General features: G+C 43.8%; 1 protein-coding gene across 4 annotated transcripts in view; it reads left to right on the top strand.

The window, feature by feature from the left end:
• The window catches only part of ADAMTSL4 (ADAMTS like 4), a 341,665-nt gene that overhangs the window by 107,616 nt on the left and 216,879 nt on the right, over positions 1-17,170 (top strand). For all 4 annotated transcript variants that reach the window (XM_077464215.1, XM_077464216.1, XM_077464214.1 and 1 more), the window contains 2 exons: positions 6,452-7,203; positions 15,101-16,286. In XM_077464215.1, coding sequence (XP_077320341.1) covers positions 6,452-7,203; positions 15,101-16,286 — 1,938 coding nt within the window. The remainder of the gene's footprint in view (positions 1-6,451; positions 7,204-15,100; positions 16,287-17,170) is intronic.

Genomic DNA, 17,170 nt, shown 5'->3' with positions numbered 1-17,170 from the left:
ATGGAGGAGGCTCCCCGCTTATCTCACTTACATAAGAATCCCATCAAGGAACACATTATCAAACTTCAGTCACTGTGGACCTAAGCATAAGCTATCATTTGGATACAAGACCGGAGGGAAATGTAACAGCCAGTTCTTGCTGGGGATAAGTGTGACCAAATGAATACAAACACCAATGGCCATTAATTAGTTAACAGGGAAATCCTGTATATAACTGATCCAAATAATGTAGAAAAGTGTATGTGATAACTGAATTGTTTAGACTTTCAGAACCATGTTTAGAAAGACACTGTCACATTGCCTATTAAGGGCTAAGTGACAGAGTTTTTGTAAAACCCCTCCTGATCGAATCTTTTCAGTGCTCCCATGTCACTTCTACATGTGACCCTCGTCCCCGTGGCAGTGTTTTGGACTACAACAAAGAAAATAGTACAATTTAAATTCCCCCAAACTGGTATTAGTTGAATCAGCATGTGGATAGACTGGTGCAAGACAGACAGGATTGGCTTGTCAGTCTCCAGTAGAAAAAAAATGGCTGGCCATTTGCACACAAACACCGACTCCCTGTTGCATGAGTGTGAAAAGAATGGGTAAAAGATAGCTTCAGCTCCTTTTCTCTGCCTGTAGAGAACTCCTCAGATGCCTATCCCCATTTTTGGGCCTAAGAGACCTCTACGGTTAAGCCCTGAAAAGTCGAAATGCTTCTGAGAAGTTCTCTACAAGTGGAGAACGGGAGCTGAAGCCATCTTTTACCCATTCTTTTCACACTCATGCAACAGGGAGTTTGTGTTTTTGTGCACATGGCCACCATGTTGTCGATGTGTTTTGGACTAGCAGCCAATAGCTAGGCTAGAGAACTGTCACATGTCCAAAGGATTGACATTTCCCCACTCCTTGGCTTCTGAAACGAGTCAACATTGGAGATTTTAGCACTGGCTATACTGGAGGCAGGAGCATAGAGGGAGCACTGGCAAGGTGAGTATCAGAGTCCAAGGAAGGGAGGGGTCTTTAGAAAGGCACTGTCACTCTGTAACTGTGTTTTGTGATAGCGTCACTTTAAGGCTGGGTTCACATATGACCCGCATCCAATTCGCAATGGTGTGAACCCAACCTTAAGAGACCCTTTAGCCAAACATTTAGCAACAATATTCCCAAAGGATTAATATGTGCACTTCACATATTTTATTTTTCTGCAAAATCCTCACTTGTAAAGATATCTAAAGCCCTCACATCTTGGATGCGATGCCAGCAGCCCCAGCAGACTCAGAGTTGTCATAAAAGTGATACCCTATGCCTATAGTATTCCTCCTAGCTCCCTGTAAAAGGCTATGTAGGAAACTGAGGGAAAAAGAAGCTGGGCCAGCACAAACAGTAAATAGACACACTTAGAACAGGAGGGGGCTATACGAGGGAAATTCCCAGAAGAGGAGGAGGCTGTACTAGAGAAGTGTTACGCTTACCCCTAATGCAGGTGGTCAGATACTATAGCTGGCTTCACCTATAGCAGCCCCCTTTCCTATAAGGCAAGCAGACCTAACAGTACACGGTTGCCCTCAGGACTTATACACAATGCTATAGCGCCTGGCTACTACGCCAGGGCATGTGCGAACTGCGCAAAGCAAATGGATACTTGCAGTTGGCAGACGGGCAAGGTTTAGAAAAGTCAGGGTCGAAATTCAAAGTCAAAGGCAAGTAGAGTTCAGAGGATAGCCGATATCCTATCCAAGGTCAACAAGGAGGTAATCCAATCTAGCAGAGCAGGGCAGACAAACAGGTAGATTTGTCAGGTATTACACACTCTATCACAAGCAGGATATTCAAAATGTTGTGATCGGAGGTGCATGGAAGACTTCCAATAGAGACAACTGTTCTGGTGACACCTGTCTAAGGGGATTTGGTCTCACTTTGATGAGATTTTCTTTTCCAGTTGTGTCTACAAGGATGGAACCAGAATGGAAATTTCCCCAATGGGACACAGAAGACTAAAAAAAACAACTCAACATGGTTTAAATATTCCCTACAGTATCCAAAGGGTGTAAATAGCAAAAATGGAAATTCAATTGGTAATGTGATCGGTTGATAGAGAATACCTAGAGTCCTTCCTGGGTATAACAAATGTGGAGTACTCGTGCTTAGGATATTTGCTAGGTTGCTGCCTCCCCGAAAAAAAAGATCCCCAGGAGGGGGGTCCAAAAATAAAGTGAGTAAGTAAATGGGGTGAGTGGCGCTACCTGAGATCGATAGGTGTATAAAACCAATCTCTCTACATAAACTCTATTTACCTTGATTAGGTTTAAACTAGACAATGTATATGGATTCCTATTCAAAAATGTAAAGGGCGTCTACAGGATAAGTTAAATTAGTAAAAAAAACTTTTATAAAGTGCTAAGTGCTACAGGTGGAATAAATAGATAAAATCCTGAGTGTTCTTGGCCCTCCCTGCGCAAATGAGTAACGATTCCACCCAAAATAAGTGCAAAAAAATATAATATGTGTATAGTAGCTTAAAGAAATCATGTGTGTACGTGTCTATCCCTGCACAGGTGTGACCAAAAAGTCCTCACAGATCCAATCTAAGTGCAGTCCATAGATATATGTAACAAAGCAAATAAGAATGTGATTCAAAACAGTCCAGTGATCAGTTAAGTTGTGCACATTCAACGGCAAACACTTCTAGAGCTGATGTGCTACCATCTGGTCTGAATCATTTAAAACATGGGAAAAGTTAGTCCCAAGAACGATGATATGTAAGATTCCAAAGGTCACAGAAGGTCTTCAAAAGGTCACTTTTGTGCGCTGTTGCATAGATAGTCATGTGACTTTCATGCTTCCCCTCTCGGGTCCCCACTCACCAGCTACCACTCACCCCATTTACTCACTTCAATTCCCTTCCTGGGTATGTTTTTCAAATGTTTCCCAGAGCTTTTCTTCTGTAATAGGAGAGAGGCTACTGGACAGTCAAGAACCTGACGTCCACTGTATGGTGTTGATTAACAACACACTTAGCCCTTGTACACACGATCGGAGATTCCGACAACCAAATCTGTCGGATTTTGTCCGAAACTGTTGTATACACACGGTCGGACGAATTTGTCGGAAATTCCGATCGTTCAGAACGTGATGACGTTATTTCGTTACGACGGGACTACGTTCACGCTAGTAGCCAATAGCTTTGATGTAGGAATTTGATCTGAGCATGCGTGGCACTTTGTCCGATCGGAATTCTCTACACATGATCGGAGTATGTCCGATCGAAAAATTTTGACGGAAAATATTTCCGGCAAGTTGGAAAATTTGGTCCGATGGATATTCCGGCGGAAACAGTCCGATGTAGACCACACACAGTCGGAATATCCGACAAAATGGTCCGATCGGACACATTCCGTCGGAATCTCCGATCGTGTGTACAAGGGCTTACATAGAGCAGAACAAGGAATCTCCTGTTGCATCATGGAAGCCGAATCTTTTCAGTTTGGAAAATACACGCATGCACAGATGCATCAGCATTTGCACAGATTCAGGAGTGTACAGCCATTTATTTCTATGGCCGTCTGTACAACCCAACTGTGGCTCCCCAGATGCAGGAAAACACAGAATAGGTTTTTGTTTTCTTGAAATGTCATTGGGTGATGTTTGGGATCAGCTTAGCCATGTTCCTCTTCATTACTTTAGCTGTCAGGCATTACATGTGGTTGAGCGGTTTCCAGTGACAGGTTATCGTTGTTGCATGTGATGTGTGAAGAGAGCGGGGGGGGGTTTAGAATTTCTGATGTCAGGAATACCTCAGTTGGAAGTAGTATTGGAATCCCAGTGACAGCACATGTCATTGTTACGCCGCAGCTATTTCTGACTTGGCAAAGTTCACTCCTCTTCCGTTGCAGGCCTTTGTCCAGGAGAGACAGATCCCAGCCTTGATAGGACACGCAACATGAAAGAGTATTATTCTGTGTGCAGTCCTATTGTGTCTCGTTCACACAAACCCTCCACCGCTATGCAGTACAAATATCGCTATACCGCCCCTTTGTACTCCACAGAGCTGGAACAATCGCACTGAAAACAGAGAGATTGACAAATTACTGTTTGTGTAACAGTTACATTGATACGGCTGTTTCGAAATGATATTCGGCTTTTTGATGTCCATGGTAGCGTGTAAAATATAGCGTACTTGATGGATCATTTTGCTGAAATGTGTCTGGGGAATGCTGATGTCTCAGAGAGATTGCCGTGTTGACCATTAAAGTTTATGAAGGAGGAGTGTAGTACAGTTTGGCTCTTGGGTCTATTTAATGCAGTTCCCAGCCTTGAAAATCTGGATTGTATTGGAAGTCGTTACGTGGCTATTTTTTCCATATGGTGACATCCCACATAAAAAAGATGAGATGTGTTAAACAGTGTAGACCAGGCATTCAAAATCACTTGTCGTGTTCCAGAGGTGATTGCCTTTGTGATAGAAGACATTGGCCCTGAAACGTTTCGTAATAGAGAAAAAATAATCAAAGGGTATCTCCACACAATTGGTAACATAAAGTTATAGTATCTTAATGGTCTTACTGGAGAAGGCAAACAAAAAAAGTACAAGAGAGGAAGGACTTACCCAGGGGCGGACTGACAACTCATGGGGCCCCCGGTCAATAGGAGATTATGGGGCCCAAAGGCAATCAGATTATGGGGCCACACAGTATACCATCACACAGTATACACATACATGTTTCTATTGGTTGAGAAGGTACTGGAGAGGTGGGGCAGCTATAATCTCAGGATTTTTAGACCAAAAGGATGTCAGTAGGGGACATTTCAGAGACAGATGTAAAGAAAAAACAGATTTATACACACTGTCCCTGGTTTTACTGAGGCTGGCAACCCTGATGTGGCCCCCTAGTGGCCGGGGGCCCTCGGGCAGTGCCGAGTGGCCAAATGGTCAGTCCGCCCCTGGACTTACCTTTCCTGGAGAAGTTGCTACTCATGTAAATAAAGCTATCGGCATCTTGTTTCAGTTGTTGGGGATTAGTTGAGTTCAGATTGGCCAACCTTTCGCTTTAGCAGACAGCATGGGCCCCAAAACATGGTCATCAATTTATTCTAGCGCAGCATTTCTCCAGGAAAGGTTTTGGATTTGGGTCATTCTGTTTTATTTATCCATCCAGTAAGACTGCAAAACTCCAAAAGTTCTAACCATTTCAGCACTTCATAACAGCTGATAACAATGCATGAAGTATGGGAGAACGCGGGCCTTCCTCCCATGTAAAAAATCTGATTACTAGACCCTGGCATTGTCACATTACAGAGGGTTCTGGTGTACAACAACAGGATATACTGAGGATTTGTGCTGGCTGTGATGGAGGAAGGAGCTGTGGTGTAGTGCCAACAAGGTAAGTATCAGTAGGTTGGAGAAGAAACTTTTGCACAGACCAGAGGCGGACTGACAACTCATGGGGCCCCCGGGCAATAGGAGATTATGGGGCACTCAGGAAATAGGAGAAGATTATGGGGCCCCCGGGCAATAGGAGATTATGGGGCCCCCAGGCAAAAGATTACGGGGCCACACAGTATACACACACACATACAGTATACACACACAGACACACAATATACACACACAGAATACACATACACACACTGAAAAGGTACTGGAGAGTCGGACAGCTAAAGTCTGGGGATTTTAAAAAAAAACACAGATTTTTACATACTGTCCCTGGTTTTATTGAGGCTGGCAACCCTGATGGGGCCCCATAGTGGCATGGGGCGCTCGTGCAGTGCCCGAGTGCCCGAATGGTCAGTCCACCCCTGGCACAGACACTGTTAAATTATAAAAACAGGTCTCATTGAGCCCATGTTTTTGAGGCATTTAAAGAGTTTGTGGTGAGTGTAATGACCTGCTTATGTCAACATTAAATCACAAATGCCTGTGTACACTAAAAGATCACAATAGTTCTTCTATTAGTTATTTTGTTGGTTCCCCGGCTTGTGGAAATGAGCATACTTGTTTTGCAACAGCTAGACATAGAAGTAAGAGAACCTGTCCTCTCTTGGGTGAAATATATATTCTGCAGTTAACGTTTAAAATTATTTAATTTATTTAATTTATTTAATTTATTTAATTATGTATTTACATTTATGAAACCGATGCTTGAAATCTAAAGGTTTAAATCTGATGAGTAGGCAAAATCAAATGGTTTGTAAGATGCCCCTATAAATGAAGATCCTTTTATTTTACTTCAAGTTATAGATTGTGGTTAGAAATGCTGCCATGTTTCATTTACCATTTTGTTTAAATTCTGCATCAATCTAGCCATTGATTGTGGCTACTCTTTACATTCTTTCCCGTAGAACACAAGCAGTTGAACATCTACCAGCTTTCTCCTTTAATTAGTGGTCTACTTATATTTGTGTGCTTTTAATGATGAATAAAATAAAATAAATTTAATCATATGCTTCTCTTTGTGCTTTACAGTTACCTCATCGGACACCAAGACAAGCCTTAGAGGATGAAGTTGTTGAGCATAAAATTGCTGGCGTGTGGGGCCTTTGGGGACCATGGTCTTCGTGCTCTCAAACTTGTGGCTTAGGAGTTATTGAGAGAAGTCGAACTTGTTTGACTCCATATCAGCAAGTTCCCTGGATGCCAAGATCAGAGCCAAACCCTCATATTGTTCAACCCCAACCTCAGCCTCCATTCCATGATGATAGATCTAATGTTTTCTCTATGGGACCAGCTAGGCCATCTTACCCATTTCATACAGAAGGAGAAATTGCAGCTGCCTATGTAGACCCTTACATGCCAAGAAACCCATCTTCTTCTCGCTACAATCTTTTTAACCGCAACACCAGGCAAGAAACAGTTCCTGATGGATCCCAGCTATATCCAAGACGGGAATACTCTCCCTATCATCGATCCACAACAAACCGAGGACGTGGAGTACCAAGGAACCCTGATACGTTGTGGCAGCCATCTCCATTGGATGTCCCGCATAGACAAGATGCTCTGCGTGCTTCTGAAACTATCTCCATCCATAGGAAACCACACAAAGATAGTCCTATACAATTTAATACAAGGAATGCTTCAAGAGGTGATGATTCTTCTGCACCATGGCCATTCTTTCCAGATTCTATTCCACTTCTGAAACCTGAAAGTTGGGAGGAAACCAACCTAGGACAAGCTTTGCCTCCTCTTACCCCTACTAAAGAGTCTCGGTTTTCACGCAGGTAGGTTGCTTCTTGCAAAAAAACAAAAGCTATCATTGAAATACAAGTAATAAAGTTTCCCTAATACACCAGGGATGGCTGGTGTCTTCTGCTGGCATCTGAGCTTCAAATTCTTATAACTAGAGAGTTCCCATGGGGCAATGACCCCTCATTGTTAACACCACTTTACATGGGCAGATATTTCTTTAATTGCAAAGGCAAACAGGTGGCCTTTCCTTGTATAGCTATTGGCCAAAACTGCTCCTATAAGCTTATTTACATTGTAATATATTGGGAGGTCCAAGATAACCAGCTAGCCGAGTTAGTAAAAGCCTTTTTTTTTCAAAGGATAATCGATAACAGCTTACTTCAGTATGGAAAACAAACAAAACAGTCCATCCACCCCTGTTTTAACTCAAACTTTCAGCTTACCACCAGCAAAACCTTGTCCCTTAACAGGGTCGAAAGTCCCTCCTGCTTTGAGTTCTAGAAAAGGGCCACAGGAGCACAGACAGCATCTCAATAGCCAGACAGTCTACAACCTTCACACAACTCTGTCCTCTTCCACTCAACACCTCTACAAACACCTGATGACAGCTTCCTGCCCTTTTCAGCCCTCTTTTGTAGGACGGTTAATCGATACAGGACCAAGATACCCGTAATCAGGTTTGGATGCTCTTTCCCACCCAAAAATCTCTCCAACCCTCTGAATTCTGTGTCTCATATTTGCACTTAATAATCTTAAGAAAACTTTTTTTTCCGCTTTACCAGATCACCCTGGAACCCCTCACCGTTCATGGGTGAGAGTCCATGAGTACTCCTCCTCTTACAGAGGCCACAACACAAATAATGAAGACACATACTACCTATCCAGGACCTATTGCTGGCATCCTGCACAACATGTTGTAACAATAATCTAAGACAGACTAGGATTAGTAAAACAGGAATATGTTCTGTTTAAAGAGGTGATCCTAGCCAAGTAGTTTTGCTTTGGTCTTCAATGTTAGTACTGCAACTGATGTCACATCAGGCAGCTAGGCCCTCTAAACACCTGCCATCTTAAAATACTCAGGTTAAGGTTTTAAGCACCCATGTTAGTAATAAATGGTTTGTCCCAATACTCTTAACTGATACATGTGTAGGAGAGCTTGTTCTGTTGAAAAACAACAGACATACTGGCCAGTTTACTAGGAACATAAATAAAAGCCTAAAAAATAAAATCAATGGGCCATCACATCTAGGAAATGGTAAACTGCAATATGATATATTTTTGCTTTTGGGTTTAATACCACTTTAAGAAAAGTTTTACTGTTGGGGGGATTAAGTGAAAATGACTTACTTTTGGGGTTAAGTGTTTTGAGGATAGTAAAGGTTAAGAAGAATCCCACTGTTTTATTTTTACATAGTTACATTGGGTCAGCTTGGACCAAAAGAACTATGTGTATATCATACCCGGCCAATGCCCCACAAGGCTGGAAATCACTGAAGTGGACACAGTTACTTCAGTAATCTTTGCTTGCTTACAGGTGCTTTGAACTTTCTGAATTAATGCAAGACATTTTCTGATTGTACGAGTTGGCGGTGGCGTTACACGCTCCACCTCATGTAATCAGAGAACCCTTTGCAAACAAATGTAATACAAACCATTCTCTGAATGGTGCCCGCGATGAGTGGCTGAGCTCTGGTATTCAGTCAGGTCAGACACTGAGCACAGGACTCGGAAGCAGGTGGAAATCACTAAAGTAGCAGTGTCTACTTTAGTGATTCCCAGCTTCCAGGGACATTGACCAGGTAGCATATATACATACAGTGGTTACATTGGTTCAAGCTGGGCCTGTAATTATGTAAAAATTAGCCATGTCTGGAATTCATTTTTAAAGCGCACCTAGCCCCTAGTTAAAGTGGACATAGACCTAATAGACCTTGGCAGCCTTGTCATTCAAACCACGCAACAGTTAAGACATGCCATTTGTGAATGATATAGCACTGGCATCAGACATTCTTTTGTTGGTATGTTGCTCAGGACCTTTTTCCCATGCATTTTGCAGCACTCTGAGCCAGCTCTGTGATACAGCTGCCATATTAAAGTTAGACCTGGAGTAAAAGAACAGAGTCCTAGACATAGGGCCTACATTGCCGGGTTATAAGGGGGTTTGAAATAGAAGGAGAATGTTGTTAGGGTACTTACTTTATTGATGGGTCAAACAAGCACAGGAGGGGCTTCAAGAGATGTCTGAGGAGTGTCTCAAGAAAGTCGGCAGCTGGAAGATAGCTGGTATTGGGAAAACTTCCCACCCTTCCTCCCATCTTAAGTTTATTTTTATGGTTATTGTCCTGCTGGGAACTGGTAGAGGTTGGTCTGTATAATGATGGCAACTGGTGAAATTCAAGTTCCTTGAAGGAGGACTTGCCTTCGCTGTGGTTCCCCTTATTTTGTATGGTTCTGTGACAATGAACTGGAGGTTGTTCATGATAGTATCTGCAGTTATTGGTGAAGTTGTCTTCAAGTCAGTGTTGTATGGCTGGAGGCCCACCTTACGTGTTTATACAGGAACTCAGTTACTGTATGTAGAAATGACTCCAAGGACCTTTGGGCTGCATTCATATTGTACTGACTGTGTTGTATTATGTTATTTATACATTTTGTTACTTAAAGGCTGCTATGGTCATTAAATTCCAGTGCCTCATACTAGTTACTTAGGTATTAATGAAGTGGTGGATTGGTGGACAAACAGTATGAGACATATTCATCTTTAATACCCTAGTCACGGAGGTGCAAGCTATCACCAGACAGCTCTTGCTATTCTGAGACCCTGCTGAGTCCCCTTGGACTACAAAATGCCTCTCTGGAAACCCCACTCCAAAAAACTACTAGCTACAGGCTCCTGGTACTGAGACCATTGGTACTATTGGTAGCATAAATGCATAATACCACTTAAAGAAACAGTCTTTGTGTCTTTCAGTCTTTAGAACCCACATCACTTTATCAATGATTTTATCAACCATTTCCTCTGCTTTTGCTGGTCCCTATGAGGTACATCGTCTCAGAGAGGTAGAAGCCAAATTGTGCCTTCTGCTACTTTCCAGGCTCTAATTTATATATGTCTCTTCATTAAACATCTACAGTATCTCACAAAAGTGAGTACACCCTCACATTTTTGTAAACATTTTATTATATCTTTTCATGTGACAACACTGAAGAAATTACGCTTTACTACAATGTAAAGTAGTGAGTGTACAGCTTGTATAACAGTGTACATTTGCTGTCCCCTAAAAATAACTCAACACACAGCCATTAATGTGTCATGGATAGGCAGCAATGTTTGTCAGCTTACCTCTCCAGGTGTTCAGCTTTAGAGGCCAGCCACTCTCACATGGCTGCATTAAGGTGAAAAAACACCTGGCAGTGACCGGCCCCCTAGCGCCCCCGTTTTACTTACCTGAGCCCTGGAATTTCACCCCGCAGAGATGCGCTGTTCCTCTGCCCGAGGTTCTCGGCTCTTGATTGGATAGATTGATAGCAGCTCAACCATTGCCTCCTGCTGCTGTCAATCAAATCCAATGATGCGGGTGGCAGGGCCGAGTCCGGCATTCGTGTCCATGGATGCCCGCAAGGTAAGCCCCGGGAGAGCGCTTCTCCTAGAGGGTTATCTGATGCGGGTAGGAGCCGCAAGAGCTGCTGAGGGACCCCAGAAGACGATGTTCGGGGCCACTCTGTGCAAAACAAACTGCACAGTGGAGGTAAGTATAATATGTATGTTTTTGTTTTTTTTAAATGCAAACCTTTACAATCACTTTAAGTTATCTCTCCTCAAAGCATAGCTCCACCCCAGCCCCTAACAGGGAACTCTGTATTGACCTGTGCACTGCAAGCCAGCCTTGCTGATCAATATTGTGTGTTTGGCTTCCATGTGCTACTTGCTCTGTGAGCTACGTCTGATTCCAGTTACCGATCTTTGCTTGTTCTTGACTACTCTTACCTGTTTGTTACCCTGACATTTGTTTATCTCCTGACTATCATTACCTGCTTGTTGCCCCAACTTTCCTACTATTCTTTGTTTTCTCAGTCTACTGCTTCCTCTCTACCTCCCTGTAGTCTACTGTGAGCGTGAGCTGGGAGGCCCTAGGGGTGGCGACCTGGAGCCAGACTGCAGCTAAATCCATCCCCATCACTAGGGGCCTCCGGTGAACACCCGCTGGCTCTTAGATTCCACGCCCTGGGAAATTTCATGCTCTTGCTCCCAGTGTCATCTGCGTTGGTTCTACAGAGTACCTGCTCTCCTGTATTACCTAGAGCTCCATCCGCAGAAGTCAGCCGTAGTGTCCACTATCTTGCGGTGCACTCTAGACCCCAAAGGGGTGCATCTGTCACCTGGACTCAAGTGACCTGACATAATGTCTACACTGCTGGCAACAAACGTGAGTACACCCCTAAGTGAAAATGTTTGCGAATCGGGCTCAATTAGCCATTTTCCCTCCCCAGTGTCATGTGACTTGTTGGTGTTACAAGGTCTCAGGTGTGAATGGGGAGCAGGTGTGTTAAATTTGGTGTTATTGGTCTCACTCTCTCATACTGGTCACTGGAAGTTCAACATGGCAGCTCATCGCAAAGAACTGTCTGGGGATCTGAAAAAAAAAAAGAATTGTTGCTCTACATAAAGATGGCCTAGGCTATAAGAAGATTGCCAAGACCCTGAAACTGAGCTGCAGCATGGTGGCCAAAAACATACAGCGGTTTAACAGGACAGGTTCCACTCAGGCCGCGTACACACGCGGGGACTGTTCGCCCAACTTTGTCCGTCAAACAGTTTCGGCAAACAGTCCGCTCAAAATTAGCATGGACGGACATGGCCACACACGACGGACGAACAGTTTGCTGAAACCGTGCGCGATGACGTGAACGGCACGTATGACGGGACGAAAAATACGACGTCCTATACACTGCATTATAACTTTCGGCGTGTAAATCCTTTCTGAGCATGCGCGGAACTTAGTTTGACGAACAAGCCTACACACGAGGGGACTGTTCGCTGAAACAAGGTTTCAGCAGACAGTTTTTCGGAATTTCCGAAAAACCTTGTTCAGCGGACTGTTCCCTGAAACTGTCCGCTGAAAGCCCACACACGAGCGGACTGTTTGCTGAAACACTGTTCAGCGGACAAAGTTGGGCGAACAGTCCCCGCGTGTGTACGCGGCCTCAGAACAGGCCTTGCCATGGTCCACCAAAGAAGTTGAGTGCACGTGCTCAGCGTTATATCCAGAGGTTATCTTTGGGAAATAGACATATGAGTGCTGCCCGCATTGCTGCAGAGGTTCAAGGGGTGGGGGGTCAGCCTGTCAGTGCTCAGACCATACGCCACACACTGAATCAAATTGTCATCCCAGAATGAAGCTTCCTCTAAAGACAATGCACAAGAAAACAGTTTGCTGAAGACAAGCAGACTAAGGACATGGATTACTGGAATCACATCCTGTGGTCTGATGACACCAAGATAAACTTATTTGGTTCAGATGGTGTCAAGCGTGTTTGCCGGTAACCAGGTGAGGAGTACAAAGACAAGTGTGTCTTGCATATAGTCAGGCATGGTAGTGGGAGTGTCATGGTCTGGGGCTGCATGAGTGCTGCCGGCACTGGGGAGCTACAGTTCATTGAGGGAACCATGAATACCAACATGTACTGTGAGATACCGAAGCAGAGCATAGTCCCCTCCCTTCAGAGACTGGGCCGCAGGGCAGTATTCCAACATGATAACAACCCCACACACACCTCCAAGACGACCACTGCCTTACTAAAGAAGCTGAGGGTAAAGGTGATGGACCGGCCAAGCATGTCTCCATGCCCAAGAGGGTTAAGGCAGTGCTGGAAAATAATGGCGGCCACACAAAATATTGACACTTTGGGCCCAATTTGAACATTTTCACTTAGGGCTGTACTCACTTTTTTTGCCAGTGGTTTAGACATTAATGGCTGTGTGTTGAGTTATTTTGAGGGGACAGCAAATTTACACTGTTTTACAAGCTGTACACTCACTACTTTTTCATTGTAGCAAAGTGTAATTTCTTTAGTGTCACATGAAAAGATATAATAAAATATTTACAAACATGTGAGGGGTGTACTTTTGTGAGATACTGTAATGCCACATACACACGACCGGACTTTTTGACAGTAAAGGTCAGACGGAACGAGTCCGTCGGACAATTCGATCGTGTGTGGGATTCTATCGAACCTTTACTTGCCAAAAATCTGGCAGACTTTAGAAATAGAACATGTTTTAAATTTTTCCACTGGAACTCCGCCAGACCAAGAAATCCGTTCGTGTGTATGCTAGTCCGACGGACAAAAACCAACGCTAGGGCAGCTATTGGCTACTAGCTACGAACTTCCTTATTCTAGTCCGGTCGTACGTTATCACGTTCGAATCCGTTGGACTTTGATGTGATTGTGCGTGGCCATGTCCCTGCATAAGATTCTATGTTTAAGGCTGGGTTCACACCGCTGCGGGTGAGAGATCCGGATGTGATTCGCACCGCACTGCAGTGCAAATCACATCCAATCTCCGTAGCGATGCGAGTTCAGCCATACAGATAGTATGGCTGAATTCTCATCGCTCCCGCCGCAAACTCGCACGGGACCCTTTTTTTGGTCCGCAGCAGAATCGGATCGCATGGGTGTTCACACATGCGATCCGATTCCTGTGCGAGTGTGCAGATCGCACTGCGATATGCGGACGGATCTGGGAGTGTCATTAACATTTCATTGACACTCCCAGCAGTCGGCATAGGGCAGTGTGAACTGCCGGCGGGAGGCATGCGATGCAGGAAAACGCTGCGGATTCGCGGCGTTCCCGCACCGCTATGGTGTGAACCCGGCCTAAATGTGTTTTATAGCTTTATTTTGTTTCTGAACACCTATTGTAAAGCTGTCATGTAATATAAATTGGTGTTTTTTTTGGAATTAACATTTTGTCTGTCAAATTTTAAAACTTGGACCAATTTACAATAAAATGTTAGTCTTTTGAAATTTCCCCTTTTCAATTTTTTTTTTTAACGCAGGAAGATGTGCTTTACAGAGTAGCCAAAACAATCCTAGATATCAATCATGTTTATTTTAAGCAAAATAAATTGATGGAAATTTATACTTAATCTCTGCAGAAGAAGGGATTTGTTTAAAGCAATTAAGTGTTTAAATGTCCTTGCAACTTTCTTAATGCCTTGTATGGGCAGCAGCTTCTTGGAATCTGTTTTCCTTTGCCGTTCTGTGCCTTGTGCCAAGAATTACGGATGAGGTGAAAGGGGATTTTGGATTTTTTTTAGCCAAACGATAACATTGCAATTAATATACCCCTCATCATGAATCGTGGATTGCAGCTCGCCTAAATTATGCATATTAATTATTGTTATCAATGGAAATGTTTGCAGCATTCTAAATGTTTAATTGTGTAATAATTTGGGAAGTTTAAGCCCTTGTACACACGGTCGGACATTCTGACGGAAAATGTCCGATCGGACTGTGTTGTCGGATAATCCGACCGTGTGTGGGCTCCATCGGACTGTTTCCGTCGGAATATCCGACAGACCAAGTTTTCCAGCTTGGCTATAAAATTTTCCGACAACATGATCCCATCGGACTTTGTCCAATCATGTGTAGAGAATTCCGATCGGACAAAGTGCCACGCATGCTCAGATCAAATTCCTACACCAAAGCTATTGGCTACTAACGTGAACGTAGTCCCGTCATAACCAAATAACGTCATCACGTTCTGAACGATCGGATTTTCCGACAGCTTTGTCCGACCGTGTGTATGCAACAGTTTCGGACAAAATCCGTCGGAAAAAATCCGATTGTCGGAATGTCCGACCGTGTGTACAAGGGCTAAGAGATTAATCAACTGATTTTGGTTCTTCTTTTTACTTTTAGATCTCGAGTTAGAAATGCAATCAAACCAGGAAAATATGGTTATGGGAAGGTACCATTTGCTTTACCTCTTCATACTGAAAAGGAGGAATCACAGAGGTCCAAGAGACACCATAAAACGATGACCTTTAGCACTACGGCAAGTCCCAGACGAGATCACAGGAAAGAGCTTAGGCCAACTAAACCATCAATGGAAAGCCAGAGAATGCTCAATAATCAGTCTCCCAGTCAGGCCACAGACATCGTTGGGGCATCTTCTAAAAAGAGATTACAGTCAGTAAAGAAGCCAAAAAGGTCGAGGCAATTTGATTACTCATCGTGGACAGAGTCACCAGAATATGATTTTAGTATGGGAAAGAACGTTGATTCTGGAACAGCAGCCCCAAAATTGAAATCCTCCATCAAAGGGACGGATGGCAATCAAGATTCCCAGTTTGCTATTTGGGATTCCTGGGTTGACGTTGATGGTTATAGAGACACTTCAGAAAAAGCTAGAGTAGAGGATCAAGAGGAACCTAACAGCAGGAGAACAATGTATGAAAATGTATTGGCTGCCAAAAAACGACCTCAGATCCATAAGATATCCTCAACGCCAATGTCGCCGCTTGTTGAAGAAGATGAGCTTATCAGGACAAGTATACTGAAAAGTTCCGCTACTCAACTAAAAAAAGAGGACAGTAAGAAGATCTTACCCACAAAGCTAACTGGTACCGTGAGACCGATGCAAAGCAAGCTACTAGGTCATAGAGTGGATGTTTCAATAAAAAATAGACAGCCAGCAGAAAGCGAGAGAAATCATCACGGAAGGAAATTTATTCATGAACATTCTAATAGACAGGTCACAAAGACAATACAAAATAATGATTCCATCACTGATGAAGCAACAGAAAATGAGCAAAACTCAGAGATGTCCCACCAACCAAGATCCCGCAGCCAGAGACAAAGTCCGTACAGACATAACACAGATAGTAGTAGGGCCTATCACAGTCTGTATAAAGATAACCCAGTTCAGGGAGATCCCTGGACTTCGCTGGGAAGAAATCTGCCAATGACTTTCGACAGAGGGCAGGATCAAAGGTCAAGTCAGCATCAGAACACAGAACTTCCTCAGTGGAACTTGTATAATCCAGGAACAGAGGAATTCCATTGTGAGGGTGAAAAGAAACAGTACAAATCGTGCAACCAAGAGGTATGCTATAAATCACAATATGATTACACATCAGGCCTTTTTAGAGCCAGGCATTTAGAGTGGCTGCCAGTTATCTAGTTCCCCTCCATCATGCTGGCTCTCTGAGAAAAAAAAGTTGGTTAGAAGAGACTCAACTTCTTCTCAGAGTGAAAAAGAACGTTGCTTCCATTTTCTCCAAGTGGGATTCATATTACCTGTTCCTGAGAGTAGAGGCGTAGTTTGAAGTTTGTGGGCCCCGATGCAAAAGTTGTTCTGGGGCTCCTCACTACTAGCTGCCCCTTCCACTGCGCACCAAGATACCCCCATTATGGGCCAAGATACTCCAAGTGGCTAAATAGTTATTTCAGAGATTTATGTACATATTGAGAGGGTCATTCAAAATATTTAGTAGAAACCATCCTAGTAATCACACGACAATGACATGACCTCGCCCCCTTCCCCCATTCTAGTAACGACATGACCTCGCACCCATCCTAGTAATGATATGACCCCCCCATCCTAGTAATGATATGACCTCGCCCCCCATCCTAGTAATGACATGACCTCGCACCCATCCTAGTAATGACATGACCTCGCACCCATCCTAGTAATGATATGACCACGCCCCCCAACCTAGTAATGACATGACCTCGCACCCATCCTAGTAATGACATGACCTCGCCCCCATCCTAGTAATGATATGACCTCGCCCCCCCATCCTAGTAATGACATGACCTCGCACCCATCCTAGTAATGATATGACCTCCCCCCCATCCTAGTAATGACATGACCTCGCCCCCCATCCTAGTAATGACATGACCTCGCCCCCCATCCTAGTAATGATATGACCTCGCCCCCCATCCTAGTAATGATATGACCTTGCCCCCCATCCTAGTAATGACATG

Source organism: Lithobates pipiens, unplaced genomic scaffold, assembly GCF_037356315.1.
Source record: "Lithobates pipiens isolate NorthernLeopardFrog02 unplaced genomic scaffold, aLitPip1_a1.2 Scaffold_30, whole genome shotgun sequence".
NCBI lineage: Eukaryota > Metazoa > Chordata > Amphibia > Anura > Ranidae > Lithobates > Lithobates pipiens.
The sequence above is the reverse complement of the archived record's forward strand: the minus strand, read 5'-3'. Positions and strand labels throughout refer to the sequence as shown.